The sequence below is a fragment of the Corvus hawaiiensis genome, chromosome 16, assembly GCF_020740725.1.
Source record: "Corvus hawaiiensis isolate bCorHaw1 chromosome 16, bCorHaw1.pri.cur, whole genome shotgun sequence".
NCBI classification, from domain to species: Eukaryota; Metazoa; Chordata; class Aves; order Passeriformes; family Corvidae; genus Corvus; species Corvus hawaiiensis.
In genome coordinates, this window is record NC_063228.1 from 7,091,953 (window position 1) to 7,112,780 (window position 20,828).

General features: G+C 56.6%; 2 protein-coding genes across 4 annotated transcripts in view; one reads left to right on the forward strand and one right to left on the reverse strand.

Moving 5' to 3' along the window:
• The window catches only part of SLC5A10 (solute carrier family 5 member 10), a 38,524-nt gene that overhangs the window by 11,499 nt on the left and 6,197 nt on the right, over positions 1 to 20,828 (forward strand). For all 3 annotated transcript variants that reach the window (XM_048321102.1, XM_048321104.1, XM_048321103.1), the window contains 2 exons: positions 1,869 to 2,074; positions 4,277 to 4,412. In XM_048321102.1, coding sequence (XP_048177059.1) covers positions 1,869 to 2,074; positions 4,277 to 4,412 — 342 coding nt within the window. The remainder of the gene's footprint in view (positions 1 to 1,868; positions 2,075 to 4,276; positions 4,413 to 20,828) is intronic.
• Positions 1,565 to 19,491, reverse strand: FAM83G (family with sequence similarity 83 member G). Its single transcript, XM_048321097.1, has 5 exons — positions 18,360 to 19,491; positions 11,874 to 12,041; positions 8,326 to 8,450; positions 6,105 to 7,554; positions 1,565 to 2,579 (listed from the first exon to the last, which is right to left on the reverse strand). The coding sequence occupies exons 1-5, from the start codon at positions 18,852 to 18,854 to the stop codon at positions 2,160 to 2,162; spliced, it is 2,658 nt and encodes an 885-aa protein (XP_048177054.1). The 5' UTR covers positions 18,855 to 19,491; the 3' UTR covers positions 1,565 to 2,159.

Here is a 20,828-nt window from a genome sequence, read left to right on the forward strand (position 1 = left end):
GCAAGAATTCCTTCCCAAATATCCCATCTAACCCTCCCCTGTGTCAGTTCACTTTGCTGAACAGAGACCTTGGTGATGGCTCTGCCTAGCTCTGGCATCACAAATGAGACAGACTGGGCCATCCCACCCCCACTTGCCATTCACCACAGGGATTTAATCCCAGCAGAGCCCATGGGCTGTATCCCAGCATCTGCCAGCTGAGTTCCTGCTGCCTGGAGGGATTTTCCCTGCTCTTCCTCCTTGGCAGGTGTAGGTGCCACGACTTGCTGGCGAACACCTTTGGGAAGGGAGCAGGTCCGCACCCCCAGGCACAAATCTCTGCTTTCAGCACTCGGCCTCTGCCTCTGGAGAGCCTTTGTTGGTGCCCAACGCCCATGCAAAGCTTGGGAGTAGCTGGCGCCTGGATAAACCAAGCGCTGGAGGGGGGCCAGGGGTTCTTGCACAAGAGCAGGAGGAGCTCCCAAATGCTGACTCCCTGTGAAACACAGGGGGATGGATTGCAAGGGGGAGTATGGTGGGTGATGCCCCTTTGCCAGCTCCCCAAAAGCCTCAGGTCAGGGGCACGCTCTGGGATGAGGACAGGGCTGTAGGTTGGTCATGGAAATGGGAGGGCTGCAGGGAGAGTGCTGTTCTCAGGCAGGAGAGGACAGTGGAAGGGGATGAATGCTTGGAAATTGGGATTTGCTCAAGCTGGCACTTGGTGGTCCCAGTGCCTGATGCCTGAAGGATTTTTCTTGGTCTAAAGGCAGCAGCACCCATGGGCACGGTCCTGAGGGAGGGAGACTGCTCAGGAGCACATTCCCACCTCACACTACTGCACTGGAGGGGACAGAGTGAGGGTCTGGACTGCAGGGATGGAAGGGATCCAGGATGTGACAGCAGGACCAGATGTGGGGAATCCAACAAGGGATGCCCATGGATCTTGCTTTGACTCTTCCCTCCGTGAGGCCTCCGGAGCCTCCTCTCTTCTCCCAAGCATCAGCAGCTGCCACGGGTTTGGGGGTGCCAATGCCCCTCCCTGCTCATCTCCCCAGGCTGCTGCGTGGGTGGCCATGGGGTGTGGGGGGAGTGGGGTGGGTGCCTCCCATCCCTTCCTCCAAACGGTGATGCCTCTGGCTCCAAAATTCTCCCGCTGGCGGTACCGGGGGAGCTGCAAGGAGGGTTCATCCTGTGCCCCCCAGGAGCAGGGAGGCAGCGGGGAGCCAGGGCAGAGCCCGAGGCTGGTTGGCAGCGCTGCAGGAGGAGCACAGGGCAGCTGCCAAGGGCTTGGGGGCTGGCTTGCAAGGGCTTGTTGAAGGCACATATTCCTTGTCAGAGCTCAGGCTCAGACCTTGGATCCCATTTCCTAGGAAAAATGCAGTGAAAAGGAGCTTCTTTTCTTATTTTTCTTTTACTGGTTGCTGGAGGTTTAGGGATGGGGGCACATGGGGGTGCTGGGGAAATGCTCAGGGGGGTAGAAAATGTTTGGCTGGACGTTTGTGCCAAGGCACCTTGAGCTGCAGTTTATTGAGTCCAAGGCCACCTAATCTTGCATTTTAATAGTCTTAGGCGAGGTTCTCCTGCCGTGGGACCAGAGAGCTTTAATGAACAGGTTGCTTTTACAGTACAAGGTTAAAAGAGGTGGGTCCCTCGAGGAGTCTTTGTCCCAGGACACGGGTCACCCTCCGAAGGGAGGGCAGACTGCAGTGGGACCTGCTGTGCAAAATGATAACAGAAGAGTCTCTTAAATAACTGGAAGAAAACACAATCACGGACGATCCCTCCTTTTCCAGGCAGGGTTAAGGAGCTGGGGAGTGTTTTGCCAGCTGATCCCACAGACCGCCGGGTTTCACTCCTCTCTAACCAGCTCCCCCAACGATGCTTTCCAGCTTTTAATGAGATCGGAGGTTACCCCAACCTGGAAGAGGCCTATTTAAAGGCCGTGCCGTCCAAGATTGTTCCCAACACTACCTGCCACCTGCCCAGGGCAGATGCCATGCACCTCTTCCGAGACCCGGTCTCTGGAGATCTGCCCTGGACTGGGATGACTTTTGGGCTGTCCATCATGGCCACGTGGTACTGGTGCACCGACCAGGTAAATGTAAACAAGAACCCCCTGCCCCAAGGAACACGGTGGCGCCTGGGCTCCACCAGCTCTGCAAGGCCACTGTCACCAGCACCTACTGGTCTTTCTGGCCACTAGTCTCAGGGGGCTGCTTTTTGGAGTCCACAGAAGCACCCTGGGCCCCCACGACCCTGTTCTTGAGGTGCTTGGACTGGGACAGTTTGGAGAGCGGGATGCCCAGCGGTGTCCTCATCTCCTCAGCTGGCTTCTGGCTCTCGGGCAGGGAGGTGAAGCGTTTGCCTGATGCTCTGGGGTTGTTTGGGGGCAGGTGGCCCAGTGCCGTGGGCTTGCTGGGGCTGAAGGTTTTGCTCTGCCAGTAGGGCTGGCTGCCTGCAATGGTCTTTTTGGGTTCTGCTCCATCCCCTCGGTACTTGGTGGCCCCAAGGGGTTTCTCGTGCGTTGGGGAGCAGGAGACCTCCTTGCCCTGCTCTCTGCCCACGGGGGTCCTGGGCCGGTAGCGGTAGATGTGCGTCCCCTGTTTGGGAAAGAGCAGAGAGAGGAGTGAGCTCTGGGTTTTATAGGATGCTGCTCCCTGTAAGGGCACCTCTTCACCAGGGCATGGTCCTCAGGGACAAATCCCTCTGTCCTTTGGTCCCTTGCCCAGATTCAGTGGCAGCTCAAAACTGCCTCAAGTCTTAACCATGGCTGCTCCTCCGATTTCTGACTCTGGTACCAAACACTCCCAGCACTCAGCAGCCGCTTCCCAAGCAGCCCTGGCAGTCTGAGGGCTGTCCTGAGCCAAGTCCCTCCTGCCAGGAAATCCAGGACAAGGCATCTCAACACCTTCTCTCCAGCAGCAGCCTAAACACCCACTTTAATCATCCAAGCCCTCATGTCAGGCCCAAAGAGCACTCAGTCACCCAGACCCAACCTGTGGGATGAGGTGACTGCCAGGATCAGATGAAAGGATGGAGGGCTGGGAGAGGAGGTGGGATCAGGAGACAACAGTGAGCTGCAACACCACTGCGGGGGTGGCTCTCATTAGCTGGGTTGAGACACACGTTTGGGTCAGGTCTGAGCACCATTAATCTTAATTCTGGCCTGGGTAAGGCTGTAACACACGGCTGTGGTCACCAGATGTGTATCTCCTCTTTGGGTGTGCCTGCGCCGCGATCTGGAGGCGCGATTGCACCTGTGCAGAGGTACCAGGGGAGGTGGGATCTGGTGAGCCAAGGTGCTGATGGCAGGAGGAGCTGGGGCCAGGAGGCTGCAGAGCTGGCTGTGCCAACCCGCCCTGCTTCTGCCATGACCCTCACTGTGCTGCTGCTGGCATCAGCTCGGTGTTCAGGCAGTCCCAATATCCCAAAGACCTCCCTGGCCCTGGAGCTGCCACCTCCTGCTTTGACCAGGAGGGTTGTATTAAAGCAGTTTAGCTTAGGTAGCCCAAGATTGATTTAATGAGCTGTTTAAAATCAGTGTTAAGGTCTGAGATGGCTTCAGGTGAGAAGGATTAAGGATGATTTAGCTTTTCTCCCTCTGAGCTCATCATGTGCATGAGCTGGGTGGTGGCTCCTGTGGCTCCTGACATGCTCTGGCTCCTGGGAAGAAGTTCAGCCATGGCTTTCCCGAGTATCCCACCCCAGGAACTGGCACCCTGTCCTTCCTGCCTGCCTGCAGAATGAGCCAGTGCTTGCTCAGGAGTGCCTAAATCCTGCTGAGTGCTGAGCACTTCTCTGGAAGCCGTTGGAGAGACTCTGAGCTCTTTTAAATCAGCAATTCCTATGGATGTTTCCTATTTAAGAGGGATTGCCTCAAAACCCAAGGGGTGGCTGTGTTGTGGATGGACACAGCTTGGCCAGAGCTTTGAGGTGTGATGGTTTGAGAGGAGCTGTGGGAGGAGGAGGCTGGACTCGGTTTCCATGTCATTGTGGGCACTCTTTGGGGAGGAGATTGGATAGAAGGGGCAAGAGGGGGGAGGGTGGTGGTGGGGAATGGTTGCTGCTGGCAGGAGGACGTGCTGCTGTGGTTGCACTGGGCTTTTTTGGTGCTACGGTGTAACCCCAACCCGTTACTGGTCTGGAGAGGAACCCTGCTGTGGGTTGGGTGCATGTCTACACTGCATTTGGGCCTGACGCCCAGTGGCTCCAGCGTTTGGGATGCAGTTTGGCAAGGAAGAGGCTGATGTGGAATAGATGTTGGTGCTGCTCAGCCCTCCTGCCTGGCTCTCCACAGGTCATCGTCCAGCGGTCACTCTCTGCTAAAAACCTGAGCCACGCCAAGGCCGGCTCCATCCTGGCCAGCTACCTGAAGATGCTGCCCCTGTTTCTCATCATCATGCCAGGGATGATCAGCAGGGTCCTGTACCCAGGTAAGGGCCCCCCATGTGGCCGTGGAACTGGTGGGGATGGGGATTTTTGCTGTCACTGAGGGGTGAATGGGAGGGGGCTTGTCTGGAAACCTCTGCTCTGTACAGGAGCAGGGGCTCTGCAGGTGGGAGAGGGACAGGCAAGGACCCAGGTGTCCCTGGCACTCTCCTTGAGCCTGCTGTGCATCCAGGTGTGAATGCGGTTGTGTATTTAGGGAAGGTGAATTCCAGAGAGAAACTGAGAGAGAAATCGGTTTCCATGACATGGAAAACACGATGTTTGCCCTGAGTGAGCCTCCACCTGTGTTTGGGGTTTGAATGCCCCAAAAACAGCAGGCGGGGAGCCTTGAGAAACCAAAATGCTTGGCAGAGGTGTTTTGGGCCACACTGGACAATGGGCCAGGACATAAGAAATACGGACCCTGAAAAAAAACATTTGGGGGAATTGATGGCGATTCCCATCAGATTTGAGTTTTCGAGAGTTAATCAAGGGTTACTTCAATTTATTATTTTTACACATGGGAGAAACTCTTCCCTGCACCTCTCCACTGAATGCTGGCTTTCCTAACCCTGATGCTGTGCTAATTATCTGCCTCTCATCAAAGGGCCAGAACAAGTTACTGCAGGAACACCAGCGTACCCAGCCATCCCCAGCAAGGTGGCACCTGGGACCTGGGTCACAAAGCATCAAAGAGCTCGGTGCTCCTTGCCCTGCAGGGCTCGGGGGTATTTGATGTGTGAGGATTAAAGCTCTAAGCTCCCTGTCACTGGCTGGGAAGGGAGAAGCAAGTGGACTCTGGGATAGTAAATTTAATTCCCTGTAAATACAGATTAGATGCTCAGCCAGGGTAACCCCAGGCAGTTTCAGTGATTTCAGCTGCTGGTTTAGCCCTGGGGGTTTGAATGCCCCAAAAACAGCAGGCGGGGAGCCTTGAGAAACCAAAATGCTTGGCAGAGGTGCAAGAGGTTGCAGAGCTTGGGTGGAAACAGGGGGATCACAGTGTGATCACCCCTGCCTGGGTGGGATGATGCTCCGGCTGTGGTGGGGATGCTGCTGTGACCTTGTGCTCCCAGCACTGGGATTCTGGCATGCTTCCCATGGAATTGCAGCAGGGTGCTGGCCCTGCGTGGTGACAAGGTCTGGCGTCACTCGTGGATCAGCCACAAAGCTGCTGACTGTGGCACTCGCCCACAGATGTTGCTGTCCCTGTTTCTCCGCTGTCTTGCTCTGCCTAATTACGTGTCCGAGCGCTTTCCCTTTGATGCTAATCACCCTGGCAAGGCGCTGGAAAACAAGCCTGAGAAGGACACGCCTGCATGCACAGTCTGTCCCTGGCTGGGCCTGATGCCACTGCGGATGGAGCTCAGCGAGTCCCAGCACATCTGTACAGCTGTGCCTGGAGCTGCTGGGCTCTGTCCCCAGCCCAGTGCTGTGGGGTGATCTTTAATCACCAAACTCCTCCCCATTGCTGGACACCAAGAGCTGTGGTGTGGCCACCACCTCTTTGGTCACCTCTTGGGTGACCAGGGCCACGTGCAGGGTGTTATTCTCCTACATGAGAAGTCTGATCTCAGCATCTAGGACAACACCAAAGGTCGGGATGACACTATGCCTCGGCTGAGCTGACTGGGTCACTTCCAGGTTTGCAGCCCTTGTAGGGTGGAGAAACATAAGGTTATAGCAAAAAGTCCTACCTGGGCGGCACTGCTGGGGTAGGAGCTGTTGCCATCCAGGATGTTGTGGGGCAGCACATGCCTGATCTCCACGGCGTTGCTCCTTCTCTTCGTCATGTCCTCCAAGCGCATGTGCTTCAGGGACGGGAGGCTGCCCAGGGGGCTGAGGAAGGTGCCCCGGCTGATGTGAGGGTCACTGAGCTTCCTCTGCATGGGAAGGATCTCCCCGTTGTGGGTGACGTCCGAGTTGGTTCTCCGGAGGGGCCCGTAACGATCCCTCACCTCGAAGTACTCGTCTGAGATGGAGGAGGCATTGGAGCGGCGATAGCTGTGGTCAGCAGAGCTGCTGGAGTAGCTCTCCTGGTCACTGAGGGTGATGTACTCCTCCTCCTCCTCCTCCTCCTCCTCTTCTCCCAGCCCGTTGTGGGCACAGGGAGGCCCTTTGTCCTCTTGTGGTGCTGCCACTGGCCGGTCTGGCTGGACGTGGCAGGTCTCCATTGAGGCTTGGTTGGGTTTCTCCTCCCGCGCCTGCTTCACACCTGTTTGGTCGGCCAGCGGTGGTTGTGTGTCACCCTCCAGGGCAGTGCTGCTGTCACAGGTTGTAACGACTTTGGTCATGAGGACACCAACAGGGACGGTCCTTGGCTTTGGAACTGGAGGCTTGACATCCTCCAAGGACTCCTCCTGTGGCTTCAAGTGGTGGCCCAACGGTGAAGTGGCAAATGTCCCTGCTTGCCTCGTTGTCCAGCTGATGCTTTCGATGGGGCTGGTAGTGGGGGCTGCAGGAGCTTCCATGGGGGGCTGTGGGATCTGTCTGTGGCTGGGGGACAGCAGAGGTGGCTCATGGTCTGAGTTCTTCCTGGCCTCCATCTCCCTGTTCTTCAGCATCTGCCGGTGCTGGGCGCTGGCCTGGGAGATGTCGCAGACTTTGATGCGGTTCATCTGCGAGAGCTTCACGTTCTTGACCTTGGGGTCAATGATATTGATGTAGCCCAAGACTTCGCTCCCAGGCTCGGGGTCAGGCTCCACCCAGGTGGGCAGGTAGTCAAACATGTTGGCTTTCTCCAGGTTCAGGAGGCCGGGGTGGATGAGCAGGGAGAGGTCTGCCATGTCACCGTGCCGGTCACCCCCCTGGCCCTCGGGAAGTGCTTTGCCTTTGTTGTCTGTCTTCTGGTTCTTGTCCTGGTTCTCGGACGAGGTCTTGCTGATCTGGTCAGCGCTCTTGGCCTTCACCAGGGCATATTTGGGGTTTATCAGCTTCTTCACCACAGCATTGGCGGGGGTCACCGGCACCACGGAGGGCAGCGTTACAGGCTCGGGTTCGGGCTCTTCGCCCATGGAGATGGACTTGAGGCTCACCCCCTTGGACATGAGGTAGAGCTCCTGGAACTGCTTGTCAAACGCCTCCACCACCTGGCCCGAGAGGACTGTGATGACATTTCGGTCTGTCCTTGCCGCGGACCAGGTGAAGCTGAAACAGAAACACATTGGAGACTCTCTGAGCACTTGCTGGTAAATAACACCTCTCCCCAGCCCCGGCTTTCCCCAGGGGACTGACGGTGCCAGCAGGGACGTGATCTCACTGTAAACATTAATAATAATAATAATGGGATTGACGAAATAGCTTCCATCCCAAATTAGAGTGAAGGGTTGAAGTGTTGAGCACAGTGGGACTTGAAGTAAAAATATAAGGCGTTTGCAGTGGGCCAGTTTTTTACTTTGGTGTTGATCTGTTTGGGTTAGTTAAAAAAAATGACTCTTAAATGGATTTGTTATTTGTTATGGCCAGAAATGAGGAAATGTTTCAGCTCCATGTTTATAAAACCTGTCTTTTAGACCTGAAACCTGACCAGGGCTGGTCTATTTTTTACCAAAGTAAGTTTTCCTTTGAACAAACTGAAAAATACTTTGTGTAGGAAATTGACTGGAAAAGCTGAGGTTGGTGTGAGAGTTGGGACTGGCTGCGGTTGGTGCTTTGGTCCTTCCTTGTGTTCATCAGCACAGAAACGCTTGGTGTGTCCCACCACCTCAGAGATGGACGAGTGTCCTAGGCCTGGCGGTGTAGGGAGTAGTGGGAACCCCTTGGGGCCCACTCCAAATCTGCTTGGAAAATCATCTCCCAGTTTAGGAGGAGGAGAGCAAGTCTGGCATGGGGTCCTGGGGTCTTGGACCACGTGGGTTCGTGTCGATCCTTTGACCAACACCTCCAGGGGGTGGGCAAGAGGAGATGTCACTGATTTACCTGTAGGATCCACACATGGCTCGATCCCCATCCACGAACATGAACTTCTGGGCCAAAACCCCTTTGAACTTGGTGGCTGAGCGGGTGAAAAACTCCGTCCCTCCAGTGCTGCGGACGCGCAGGTTCTGCAAAGGAAAGGCAGAGGTGTGAGCAGGAGCCAAGGGCTGGTGTGAGAGCATCATCCACCCCTCCTAGAAAGCCCCTCTGGATGCTCCACAGCCCCTCTGAGGAGTGGGAACGCTCTTCATGGCCGGCTCAGAGGAGGCCAAGGCCACGCAGTGAACCATGGACTCAGCTTGGAGAGTTTCCTGCTTTGCCTGTGTGCCAGGCTGTGTTTGCCATCTCTTGAACTCGGTGCCCCTGTGTCCGTGGGCGAGTGCTGTGTGATGGTGCTGCCAAGCGCTCCCCAGCTCCTGCAATCCATGCAAACGCCATCATGGGAGAGGAGGTTCCACAACTGCTTCCAGTGGGAGATCTACAGGGGCTTTTAGGGGCAGGTGGTGACCCCAGGACAGCCCACGTGGACCTGCTGGCAGCGGGTTTGTCCTCCACCACACTCCCCCTTTGCTGTGCTCCTAAATTTGGGCATACAGTCCTGCTTTTAGGGGCTGGTGGGAAATCAGGCAGTGGAGCAACATCTTGTCACCCTGGGGAAATGAAACCCGGTGATGTGGGAGCAGGTCCCTGGAATGGATTTGGATCTCCTCCTCAGGGAACTCGGGGATGGTGGGGCAGCCCTGGCTCTGAGAAAATGTTTGGTGTTTTTTTTATCTCCTGTCTGGCTCCTGTCTCTGGACACATTCCACAGCAGAGCAGATAGCATCTTCTACGGCAACTGGGCTCCTTTTGGGTGGGGAGAAAATATTTTCTTAAGAAAGCTCCTGCATTCCTCCTGTTCCTGCTGGGATGTTGGTAATGCTGTTGCTAAAGGCTCTGTGTCATCACTGGGTCATGCCCTCCTTGGCTGTTTTTCTGTGTGTTTCATTTTTTGAAGAAAAGCATCAAAAATATTTGTCTTCCCCTCCTCCAGCCTTCCTCGTCTGCTTTCCTGGGCTCTCTCCCTGTGACCATGGCTGGGCACAGCCCTAAGCCCAGGTGCACCTCTGGTCGCTGCTCCCCCACACCTGGCAGGAGGATTCAGTGCAGATGATGTGAAAGCAACAGCTTTCCTGACCCTGTTTCCAGAGAAGTTTCATACACTGAACAGAGAAATTTTGGAGGGTTTTTTGGTGTATTTGAATTTTTTCATAGCATTTTCCTTTTTGTCTGCTGTGGCTGGGGGGAAACTGCTGCTGAGCACCCTAATTTCTGTCAGTGTGCTGTACTGAGGGGGCTGGGAGCTGGCTGGCAAGGAGGCTGGGATGGCAATTCCCATCCCTGTCCCTTGTTATCTCTACCCATGGGGCTGCTGGGAGAGCAGCTGACACCTGAGGCTTCACCCTCTGCCCATCACCAGCCTGGGCATCGATCTCCCACTCAGAGACAACCCTTTGCCCAAATTCCCCGAGCAGCCGTGGGCTTTTCTCAGGGACCCAGTGCCGGCCCCTTTTCCTCCTGGCTCCTGGTGTATCTCTGCTGTTAAGTAAACCCTGCTTCTTTAATCCCTGACGAGGCAGCGGGATGGCTGAGGAGCCGGGGTGGGTGAATCACTCCCCAGGCAGCCCTTTGCTCAACGCAGCGCCCGCCTTGCCCGAGCCGGTTGCTAATTGCCAGCAAAGGCACCGAGATAACGAGGGACGTTTCGTTAACATCTCCTGGCTTACGAAGCAGCTCCCAGACTCTGCCCTACTTTCTTCACCTCCTCCTGCATCCCGTGCCAGCGAATTGGCTGCAGTATGTGGCAAATCCCAACTTCTAGACATTTGCCGAGCTCTGCAGATGTTCTCCTGCTTTTCCAGTCCTGCCACCGGGCTGCTAATGCAGGAAAACACCGGAGTGTGTCAGCGCTGGCTTTTCTGGTCTTGAAGCGGCAGCAGCCTGCGGGATCCCAGACTCTTCAGGGAGTTTGGACGCAGGTAAAAGCTCTGCTGTGTTTGCTTTAATTGTTGGGAGCAGCAATTAAGCCAGGCCGGCGGGCACGGCAGCTGGGGAAGGTGTGGGGCTTGGCCAGCCGGTGCTCCCCGCGTGGGGGTCCCTGAGCCCCCGCTTACCCCACCTCGTGCCAGCCAGGTGTGAGGGTGTCGTGGCTCCTACGTGTTCCTGCTCAGCCAGGGGTTGGCCCTCACCGTAAGCAAATCTGGGGAGCTTGCCCAGGCACGGGCCTTCCCGGCGGGCATTTGGCAGCGGGCACGTGGCCAGCTGACGTCAGGAGCAGCAACATCACCTTTCTGCCGAGCAACAGGCGAGGCTGAGTGATCGTGGCCAGGAGAGGGGGGTCTGCAAGCCCCCAGTGAGGCCGTGGGGCTGCTTTGGTGTGTTTGCATCCGATGCTGGCGATGGGAGCATTGTGCCCAGGGGGGAGCCTGGCACTGTCCTGTGGCTGGAGTGGGGGTCCCCGCTCTGGCTGCTGCTCCTGAGGCTGAAATAACCCCCTGTCCTCTCCTCTGCCCCTTCTTCTGCCTTCACATGAGCTCTGTGACAGGTGATTTTCTCTGCACCCCCTGCTCACACAGGGATGTGGAAGGGGAATCACAGAATCCCAGATTGGCTTGGATTGGAAGGGGTCTTAAATCTCATTCCAACCCCCTGCCATGGGCAGGGGCACCTTAAACTAGACCAGGCTGCTCCAAGCCCCCTCCAAACGACCCCTGCACTGCCAGGATTCTCCCCTTGTGCTTTGCCTTCCCTGGTTTTACACGAGATTGGTGCACAGGAGTGATTCCATGTGCATCTGTGGCCAGAGAACACGGCATGTGCGGGCAGATCAGTCCCTCCAGCGTGTGCTGCCCAGCACAACGAGAGCAGTGAGGGCATCCTTGGCAGCTGCTGGGGCCTCAGGCAGTGTGGCAGTCTCACTGCTCCGCTCCCGGCCCTGTGCTGGGGCGGAGGCTCCGGAAAAGGGGAAAATCGAGTTTTTTAATTCCAGCCTCTGACTTGCGGGAGAGCCTGAAAGCGCGAGAACCGGCCGGAGGTTGCTGCTGCTGGTCCTGCCCCTGGGGCAGCAGCAGGCAGGGAGCTGGTGACAGCACAGATCTGGCTCTGGCACAGCATCTGCTGCTCCCTCCCTCTTGCCAGCTCATTCCCCAGGAGGAGCTGAGCTCACAGGTTTGCCCTGGGCTTTGCTGTGCCCACCCTTGTGGGGCTGCACCCCCCAAACACGTCTCTGTCCCAATCCCAGCACTGGTTGGGTACCAGCAGCCCCCTGGGCTTTCTGCATGCAGCTTTGCTGGGTGCAAATCCACATCCCTGCCTCTCACCCCTTCCCCTCCGTCCTGCTGCTCCTGAATTTGGGCATCACCCCCAGCTTTGGCTACAGGAAAAATGGACTAAACTCTTCTAGCCATGGGGGTTGTGATTCCCCAAGGCAGGAGGGAGCAGAGCTGATAACTCTGATTATCTGCCTATGTTTGGAGGAGGTTCCCTGGCTTCAGACCTCTGGTCATCTCTACCTTCAAGTGTCCAGCGTGCATGTGGGCTCGCTCACACATCTGAAGGAAGTGCTTCACATTGGTCTCATCCAAAATGATGTAGACTCCCACTTTCCTCTTGAAGCCGGCGTCCAGGAGGTCCTTGAAGATGTCCACATCAGTGAACATGTCCATGACCACGGCGATGACCTGGAGAGGGGAGAGGAGAGATGAGTCTGGGTAGCATGGCTGGGGACAACCCAAGGTAGAGTCAGCGCTTCCTTTGTGAGAGCCAAAGCAATGTGCTCCCTGTAGGAGGCTGGGATTTGGGGTGGGGGAGCCCAGGATTGCCCCCAGCTCCAGACAGTCTTAGAGTGGACAGGAGAAATCCCCACTCCCACTCCTCTGCTGTCACTGTGGAAAATTTGATCTCCAAGACAGGTAGATGTGGCACTTGGGGCTATGGTTTAATAGTGGCCCTGGCAGTGCTGAGTTCATGGTTGGACTTGATGGTCTCAGATGTTTTTTGCAACCCTAACAATTTCAGTGGTGGCTCATAGCATAATAAACTCATGAAAAACTAGTTACTGAGGGTGAATCTAACCTTCCTGCCTTTAACGAGCTTCACAAAATTCAGAGTCCAGTTTCTGGCTGAGAAGTTTGGTTGTCAGCATTGCAGGGATCACCAGAAGGAGAGACCTGCAGTGCACAGCGATCTCAGAATGGTTAAGGTTGAAAAAGACCTGTGGGATCATCAAGCCCAACCATTAAGTGGTGTGTCCATCTGTCCTGGTCTCACTGCCCAGCCCGGGGTGCTGCTCCTCCTGCACAGCATCCCTCCTTCCTCCCAGGTTGTATGGAAGGAGCTGAGCCAGGACAGCAGTGCCAGGCCCTGAGCGGTGACAGCTGTGTTTGTCACACGGCAGCGTCACCAATATCCACAAGCTGGAGCTGCCTTTGTACCCAGGGCGTTTGCTGCTCTCCCAGCCACAGACAGGGTGAGTCCCATGGGTGATAGGATAATGGATCTGGGCCACACTGGGAATTGCACTGGAATGTCTAACTGAGCACCAAAGGTTGCTCTGAGCCCACGGATTTTGATTTCCTGGCGATGGCATCACCCGTGGTGGTGAGCGGCAGCTCATGAGATATGGCAGGCAGAGGGGCTGGAGACAGCTGAGCATCCCAGGGCAACTCCACAGGGATTTCTGCCTCCCTTATCCCAGGGGAAAGTCCTGTCATCAGGGTGCTGGCTTGTCGTTGTCCCATGGTCGGAAACCTGCCGGTGCTCCCATCTCTGTGGCTGTTCTGGAGGTGCCCTGGGCTGGGGGCAGATGGGTGCTCTTGGCCACTCACCCTTCCAGGAGGGCCCTGCTGGCCACAGCACGTGGCTGAGCCAAGCAGGACAGGGAGACCCCAAGATGCTCCTCCCTCAGGAAGGAAGGGATTGGGATGGTGCTGGGTGCTTGCGCACTCAGACACATCCAGTCCAGAGCTCTCAAAGCACCGAGCTGCCTTTTAATTAGTTTTGTGCCACAGGACGTGGAGAGCTTTAATTAAGCAGGAGATTGTTATGACACTGCTGGCTCTCCCCTTTCTTTTCTGCAGGCGATGGGGGGAAGAGCAAGGCTGTGTGGGGAGCCCCAGCCCTGCTGTCCCCGCTGCCACCCTGGCGTCCCCAGTCCTGACCACACAGGAGTGTTTTGGGAGGTGCCAGCGAGCCAGGTGAGGGGGCACTTCATGGCTTTGCCAGTCGATTTTAAGTGAATTCCCATTTATCCTCACCCAAGAGCCTCGCACCAGGTTTTGCTGTGACAGGCTAAATCCTCACTCCCTTGTGCATCCATTCACGTGTTTTGCTCATCCTCCTTGTCCTGGTGGGGAAACTGAGGCAGGAACCAGCTGCTGGATTTGTATGGATGCAAAGTGGGATGGGTTTAAAGCTAACTCTAGGAGCTCTGGGCTTGGATTTCCCGTGTTCAGCAAGGAACTGGGGAGGAGCTGAGCTGTCTTCCATGAGTCCTGGGTAAGGGACACCTGTGGTGGGACAGTGTGTGCCTGGCTTGAGGAAAAAGGTTTGGTGGCAGCTGATTTGCTTCTGACACTGATGCTCCATGTTCACGTCACTTTGCCCGTGCACTGTATTTTCCCCAGGAAAAGTTGAGGACTTGTAAAATGGGGATGAGAATAGCGCTGACCTTCATTTTGGAGGGAAAAGAGCATTTTCCCATTGTGGTCCCAGCATTCCCGAGGCCTTGGCTCGCAGCTGTGGCTCTGAAGATGTGAAGGAGTTTTGCAGGGCTGTGGGCAGGGCACTGTCCCCACCCCCAGCCCTGCTCACGCAGGGGTGGTGAGCAGCCAGGGCACAGCAGGCAGTGGCCCAGGGTGGCCAGCTCGGGCATGGGGAGGGAGCCCAGCTCTCACCCAGTCGCCCACATTTTCAACCCAATTCCTCCTGCTCAGCTGGTGCATCCTGTCACCGCTCAGCTCCCGCTTCCCTCCCCACCGCGTCTTGCCTGCAGGACAGGCTTGGCCCCGGTTTGTCACCGGGATCTCAGGCCAGCGTGCCAACACTGCCCTGGTGTGAGGCAGGCCGGGAGAGCAAGGACGGCGCTGGCAGCGCTCCCGACGTGGTGACTGTCCTTGTCCAGGTGAAATCTGCTGCTGGGCTGCCTGTGCCTGAGCCCTGGGATGCCAAAGCCTGGCACAGGGATAATCTGCAAAGAATGGAGGCCTGTCTGCTCCAGAGCAGTGAAATCCTGTGTGCTCCTTGCCTCGCAGGTTGGGGAATGGCATTGTCTGGAGCAAACTGTGCCACCTGGCTGTGAGGAGTGAGCTTGTCTCTGTCCCTGTCACCTCTGCCAGGGCAGTGCTTGGTGCTGGGACATTCCCTTTCCTGGAGCCCTTTTGCTGCTGCATCATCCCAGGAAGCTTTGCTGTCCCTTTGCTGTTCTCCTGGAGGGTGCAGAGTAAATCAGTCCTAAATCTACAGCTGCAGGCTCCCAGTGCCCACACAGGTGAAGCTTATCTTGCCAGGATCCATTGGATACAGCAGTTGTGCAGGTGCTGGGTCCCAAAACCCTGAGGAGCAGTGAGCATTTTATCCCCCTGGACACTGGGCAAATGCTGTTGGGATTTTTTGGAACAGCTTTGATGAGCACATGAAGTGCAGGATCATGTTTTATAGAGGAAGTTGCAGCTCTTTATTGTCTCACTATGAATCATTAGATAATGACTTTTGGGGTGCACCATGTGGGCATTTAATAAATTAGGCAGGCACCAAGGCACAATTAGAGGAAGCATGTTGGGATGGAGGAGAGGTGGGACAAGTAACATTAATAATTGCTCTCCCCTGTCGACCCTTTCATCCAGGAACAGCAGAAGATTTTGTAAACAGTAATTAATAGGGCCTCCCAACCTTCGCTGGAAGTTGCTCAGGGTAATTATATCACCACAATCCCAACCTGGAACCTCAAGTGCAGAGAGGAGGTCAGAGTCACTGCTCTTTCCAGTGGCTTTGGGCCCAGGTCAATGTTTTTGTGCTCTGGTTTCTGGTCAGAGGGAGCCAAGAGGAGAGGAGGAGAGAGATCTTCCTCCCTGCCCATCATAGAATCATTAAGGTTGGAAAAGATCTCCAAGATTGTCAAGTTCAACCTTGGACCCATCACCACTTGTCCCCAGCCCAGAGCACCGAGTGCCACATCCAGTTGTTCCTTGGACACCTCCAAGGATGGGGACACCAAACGGTCCTGGGCAGCTCCTTCCAGTGCCTGACCACCCTGTCCATGAAGAAATTGTTCCTGAGGTCCATCCTGTGAACTTTGCAGCCCAAGGGGATCCCCAGCAAGGAAGAGACGGCCGTGCCATGGCTGGACCTGGTGAAGGTCTCTGGGGGGAAGCTGCTGGTGCTCCACATCCCTCACCACCTCTGCTTGTTGGCCACAAAGATGGGATTTTCAGGGAGAGCAGGGACGTGGCCACAGGAACCTGCCTCTCCTTTCTCCCATTCATTCCCAGAAAGAGGAGGGGATCATTTGCATCTCCCTCTCTGGCACACCTGGGATAGAGGCTCTGGACTCGGCAGCATTTGGCCGCATTCCTGCAAGCAGCAGGGTTCCTCTGGCCCTCAGAGCGGCCTCACAGCCCTCGGCTTCCTCACGCCGACTCTGCCTGCGTGACCTTCCTGCACCAGCAGTGCTCTCATGAGCTCTGAACTCTGCTGGGCCAACGCCAGAGGACTTTGCTCTCCTGGCCCTGGGACAGTGACTCGCACGGCGGGGTTTGGGGGTTGGCACCGGGAGCGTTTCAGAGCGAGCGGCTGGGACAACGTCTGGAGCAAGGGTCACCCTCCGGCAGGGAACAGTGAACCTCTCCCAGGCCTGCACTCCTTTGCACGTGGATGGAGAGCGCTTCCACTGCCTGCTGGGATGGGACAATTCAGCAGCATCTCCCCAGGGAGGACAGAGCACAGGGACAGTGTGTGTGACATCTGATGGTGGCAGCAGGACGGTCCCTTTGTCCACTCTCGGCTTCTTCAGCCGAACCTTTTCACCTCTGAGCTGCTGTGAAGACCTTAAGCCCTGGCAGAAACCGGCAGGGTGGTCTAGCCCAGTGTCCCCCACCCTTAGGAGCACCCACAAGTTGTCACCTGGGCTCCACTGTGTGGCAGCAAGTTCAGCTGCAGGGACTTCTGTCCTCAAATACGGGGTAGGAGACCATGGAAGAACCCCATTTTCCAGCCCCTGTAACTCCTGCCATCCCCAGACCCTGCAGGATGAAGCATTCACCCATCCCTACATTTCCTGAGGTGCCATAAGCTCCAAGCAGGCTCCTGCATGTCACCAGTGGTGTCACCATGCCTCATCCCACAATCAGGGACTGTCTGGACCGGGAGACAGAGCCCAGCCCTGCTCAGGGGGCATCAAGGTACGGCTGATGAGCACAGCAGCATCAACCATGGCCACATCCCTGTGTCCTGGAGAGGCTCCAGGGGAGGTGGGGAAGTGCCGATGCCTGACTCAGCCGCCGGCTCTCGAGCAGGAGCAGGGTGTGGGATGAGTCAGGAGGAGCCGTTTGCGTGGGGGCAGGTGAGAAGCGGTGAGTAGGCAAAGTCAGGCGGGAGCTGCAAGCCCGAGTCAGAGGCAGCCGGAAAGACCCGAAGATGAGACATTGTTTGTTGTGGGATTGTTCTCCCATCCTCCATCCCATGGGATGTCAGCTCTCCCTTCCCTTTCCCCTCGCTGCAAAGCATTTTGGTGGGGGAAAATGTCACAGGTGAGGACAAGTCACCTTGACTTTCGTGAGGTGACAGTGACCACAGATGCCTCCTGCCCACAGTGGGGCAGCCCTGACACCCCCATCAGCCATTCCCGTGATCCTGCTGCCTTGGTTGTGTTGGGAGATTCATTTTTCTGCCTGAGCTGGTTTGAAGAGGCTCTGCTGGCTGCATGTCACAGGTTTCCCTCTCTCCTACCAGGATCTGTAAACCCCAGCACTGCCTCTGGAGGAGCCAGGTGGACCCGACTCATCCCAGCCTGTCCCCTCTGCTCCACAGATACCCTGGCAGGATCTCCCTGTTTCCCTGCTGGAACATCCTCCGGGTTGGGAAGCTCCTTCTTTGGAGGTCTCACAGTATCGGACACACAGAACTCAAAGAGCTTCAAAGCACCAAGAAACCAGCAGGCACCGACCCCTGCTGCACATCCTGACCGGGGCTGGGTCACTGGGAAACACCAACAACCTCTGCCCACCTCTGCTGACCTTCAACACATGGCACCATCTCCCTCCTTCCCTGGTCCTCCTGCCCACGGGAAGGATGCTCAGGCATCCCCACTCCCTGCTCCCTGTTTGACGCCACAGGGAGGACAAGTCTTAACCCAAATTCCTTCAGCATCTGCCCAGCCTTGTCCCACTCACCAGCTCATCCTTTTCCTCTGAAAGCCAGGAAGAGGCAGCTTGGAGCACCACAGCCATCTTGGGCCAAACTTGATCCTTGTGTGTGTCAGTGCCAGACCAGAAGCTTTGACTACTTTGTCCCAGGGTCACGGACTGGACGGATGGTGGACACAAGGACTGAGGCCAGGCCGTGACCCCAGGGTCATGTGCTGGAAGCTGGTGGACCCAGGGCCTGAAGCCAGAGCACAAGCCCAGGTTCCTGTGCCCTGTCACATGCTGTCACACCGGGAATAACGATTGTGGAGTGGCTGGGACCATGGGCTCACAGCTGGAGAACAGCTCAACCCCTTTTTCTCCCCATCGGTTTTCCCCACAGGCGCCCCGGGATGAACGATGCTGCCGTATGGATATTGGGAAGGGCTGTGCTGCTCCCAGGGAGTGCTGATCCAGGCTAGCAGCATCCTCAGCAAAACCCCATCCCCAAATATTGGTTACAAGGAAAAACCTGCACGCTTGGCCTCGCTGCCTCTGCTTGGGCAGAGCTTCCCGCAGGACAGGGATTGCCCGGCTGGACAGGACTTTCAGCAGGACGCCCTGGGGCCAATCCTGCCCTGTCCCCGCGGCACACCTCACCTTCTGAGCCTGGCAGATCATCTTCCTCACCACCTCCTTGATGTGCGCCTGGCCCTCGATGGGTGGCTGCATGTAGACGGTGGCCCTGGTGACCCCGCGGTAGGCGATGGTCTCGGGCCAGCCCAGGTCCAGGTGTGGGATGGAGCGGTCGGACTTCTGGGGCCAGTACTCCAGGGAAGGGGCCACGTCCTGCTCGTCCCCTTGGCTGTTCCGATCGCCCTCGCTGTCCCCGCCGCTGCTGCCGTGCCGCGGGATGTACTCGGAGCCGGGGTCGTACGTCTCCAGCGTGTCCAGGATCTTCTTCAGCTCCAGCTCGGACAGGAAGTCCCTGATGTTCTCCCTCTTCAGGACTTCATAGAAGGCGTCGGGGCCACGGGAAGCCAGTGCCTCCAGGGCCAGGCGTTGCTCCTCGCTGTAGAAGAACTCGGGCTTGGACTCGCTGGACCTCCAGTTGACGTGGCTGTCGTCCAGGCACTGCACCTGGGAGAAAGCCATGGTGACCCCGCACGCCGGTCCCCTCTCCCGAGGGAGCTCTGTGCCCCCAGCGAGCGCCGGATGTCGGCAATAAATGAAGAATTAATTATTCTCCAGTCTTTAAATGCACAGTTTGCTTCACCCTCCCCAGCCCAATGCGCAGCTTGGGAAAAGCACCGCTCCCTTTTCCAACGGCTCCTGCCACGCCGGAGCTCTTCCTGCCGGGGAGGAGGGATTGGTTTCTGGCTTGCTCCCGGCTCCACGCGGCGAGAGGGCTCCAGGCAAGGAAAACGCGGAGCTTCCCACAGCAGGGGCTGCGTGACGAGGCAGACAGCCCCAGGTGTACCCACAGCACCAGAAAGGTCCTTCACCCCCGGGTCCGCTCTCTCCTCATCCTTCGCTCTCTCAAGACAGCGCTAACACCGGGTGAAATAAAAAGTGGGAAAGAAACAAAGAGAAAAGCGGCTCAATGCAGGGCAGCGAAGAGCAGGATTTCTCGGCCGAGGTGCCGTCCCTGGTTCTCGTTCCTGGAGGAGCGGGTCAGCCGGGGGGCTGCTCGGCGGCGAACGCTCTCGCTCAGCCTCCTGTGCATCGCCCTGGCAGCTCACGGCTCGGGGCTCCTGCCAGCGCGCAGTGCCGGGGCCGGACAGGTAACAGCAAGAAGTGAAAAGAGGAAAAGGAAAAGAGTGATTCATCCCTCCGCCCTGCCCCACCTGCAGTCACATGCTGCCTTCACACATTCCCTGCCCAGCCCGATTAACTCTTTCGGCTGATGCGCTCTCACACCTGTGGATCCGACCCCGGAGCCCCCCAGAGCGTGCGGGTGCGGGAGGGTCCTGGGCGGCTCCGGAGGGCTTTGGGTGTTATGTCTTTGAAAAAAGTCTTTCTCCTCTGAGATTGCCCCCTCTCCCGGCGTGCCGGCTGGTAAGTCAGTATTTTCCAGGAAAAAAGCTCTGTCTTGTGGTTAACCCCTCCTGTGCTGGTCCAGGAGCTTGGAGCCCGGGTGACCACCAGGTGGGAGCTGCCAGAACGGTTCAAAGCCGCACAGAAGCAGGTTTAGACCGGATATTAGGAAGCATTTCTTTAGGGAGACATCTCCTGGAACAGGCTTCTTAGCGAGGTGTCCTGTCTGTGTTTAAGAGGCGTTTGGACAATACCCTTCATTTTTTGTCAGCCCTCAATTGGTCAGGCAGTGGGATCAGATGATTATTGCAGGGCTCTTCCAAATGAAAACATTTATTCTATCCTGTTCTGTTCTGTTCTGTTCTGTCCCCTTCTCTCCTCTGTAGGGTTTGCAACATTTTCATGGTCACATTACCAGACCCTGCTATGACAGATTTCATTAACAACTGCGAGATGGACAGAAAACCCCACCCTGGATTCACCAGTTGGTCCTCACAAGCCAGAAATGTGGACGCTCTCTTGAGCTTTTCTCTAGGGAGCTCAGCTGAAGATGAATTTCAGGAATTGGGGTCAGATTCTTGTACCAATGCAAAAAGGAAAGTGCCATGGGCTGTGTCTCTGTCCCTGGCGTTGGTGTGGCTCATCTGGATTCACAGCCGGATAAATGAGGGCCCTGCCTGAGTCAGGCTCCCGAGGCGAAGCCGCCTGTCTGTCCGGGTGCTCGGCCATCAAAGCGCTCCTCTCTGCAGCCACAGTGGCCCTGCTTGTCCCACAGTGACAAATCATGCGTGGGGTTGTGCCCAGCCCTGGCCTGGCCTGTGCAGGAGGTGGCAGTGGGGCTGGGGGACACAGGAATGTGACAGCTGTGTGTTGGGATCACGGAATCATTAAGGTTGGAAAAGATCACCGAGTCCAACCCAGCACTGCCAGGTCCAACACTAAACCATGTCCCCAAGTGTCACATCAACACGGGGAAGATTGATGCTCCCAAAGAATACCAGCTCTGGAGGTGTTTCAGGTGGAGCTGGTGACTTCATGGAAAGGCTGTGCTGACCCTGCAGGGATTTCCCAGTGGTGGGATGACATCCCCAC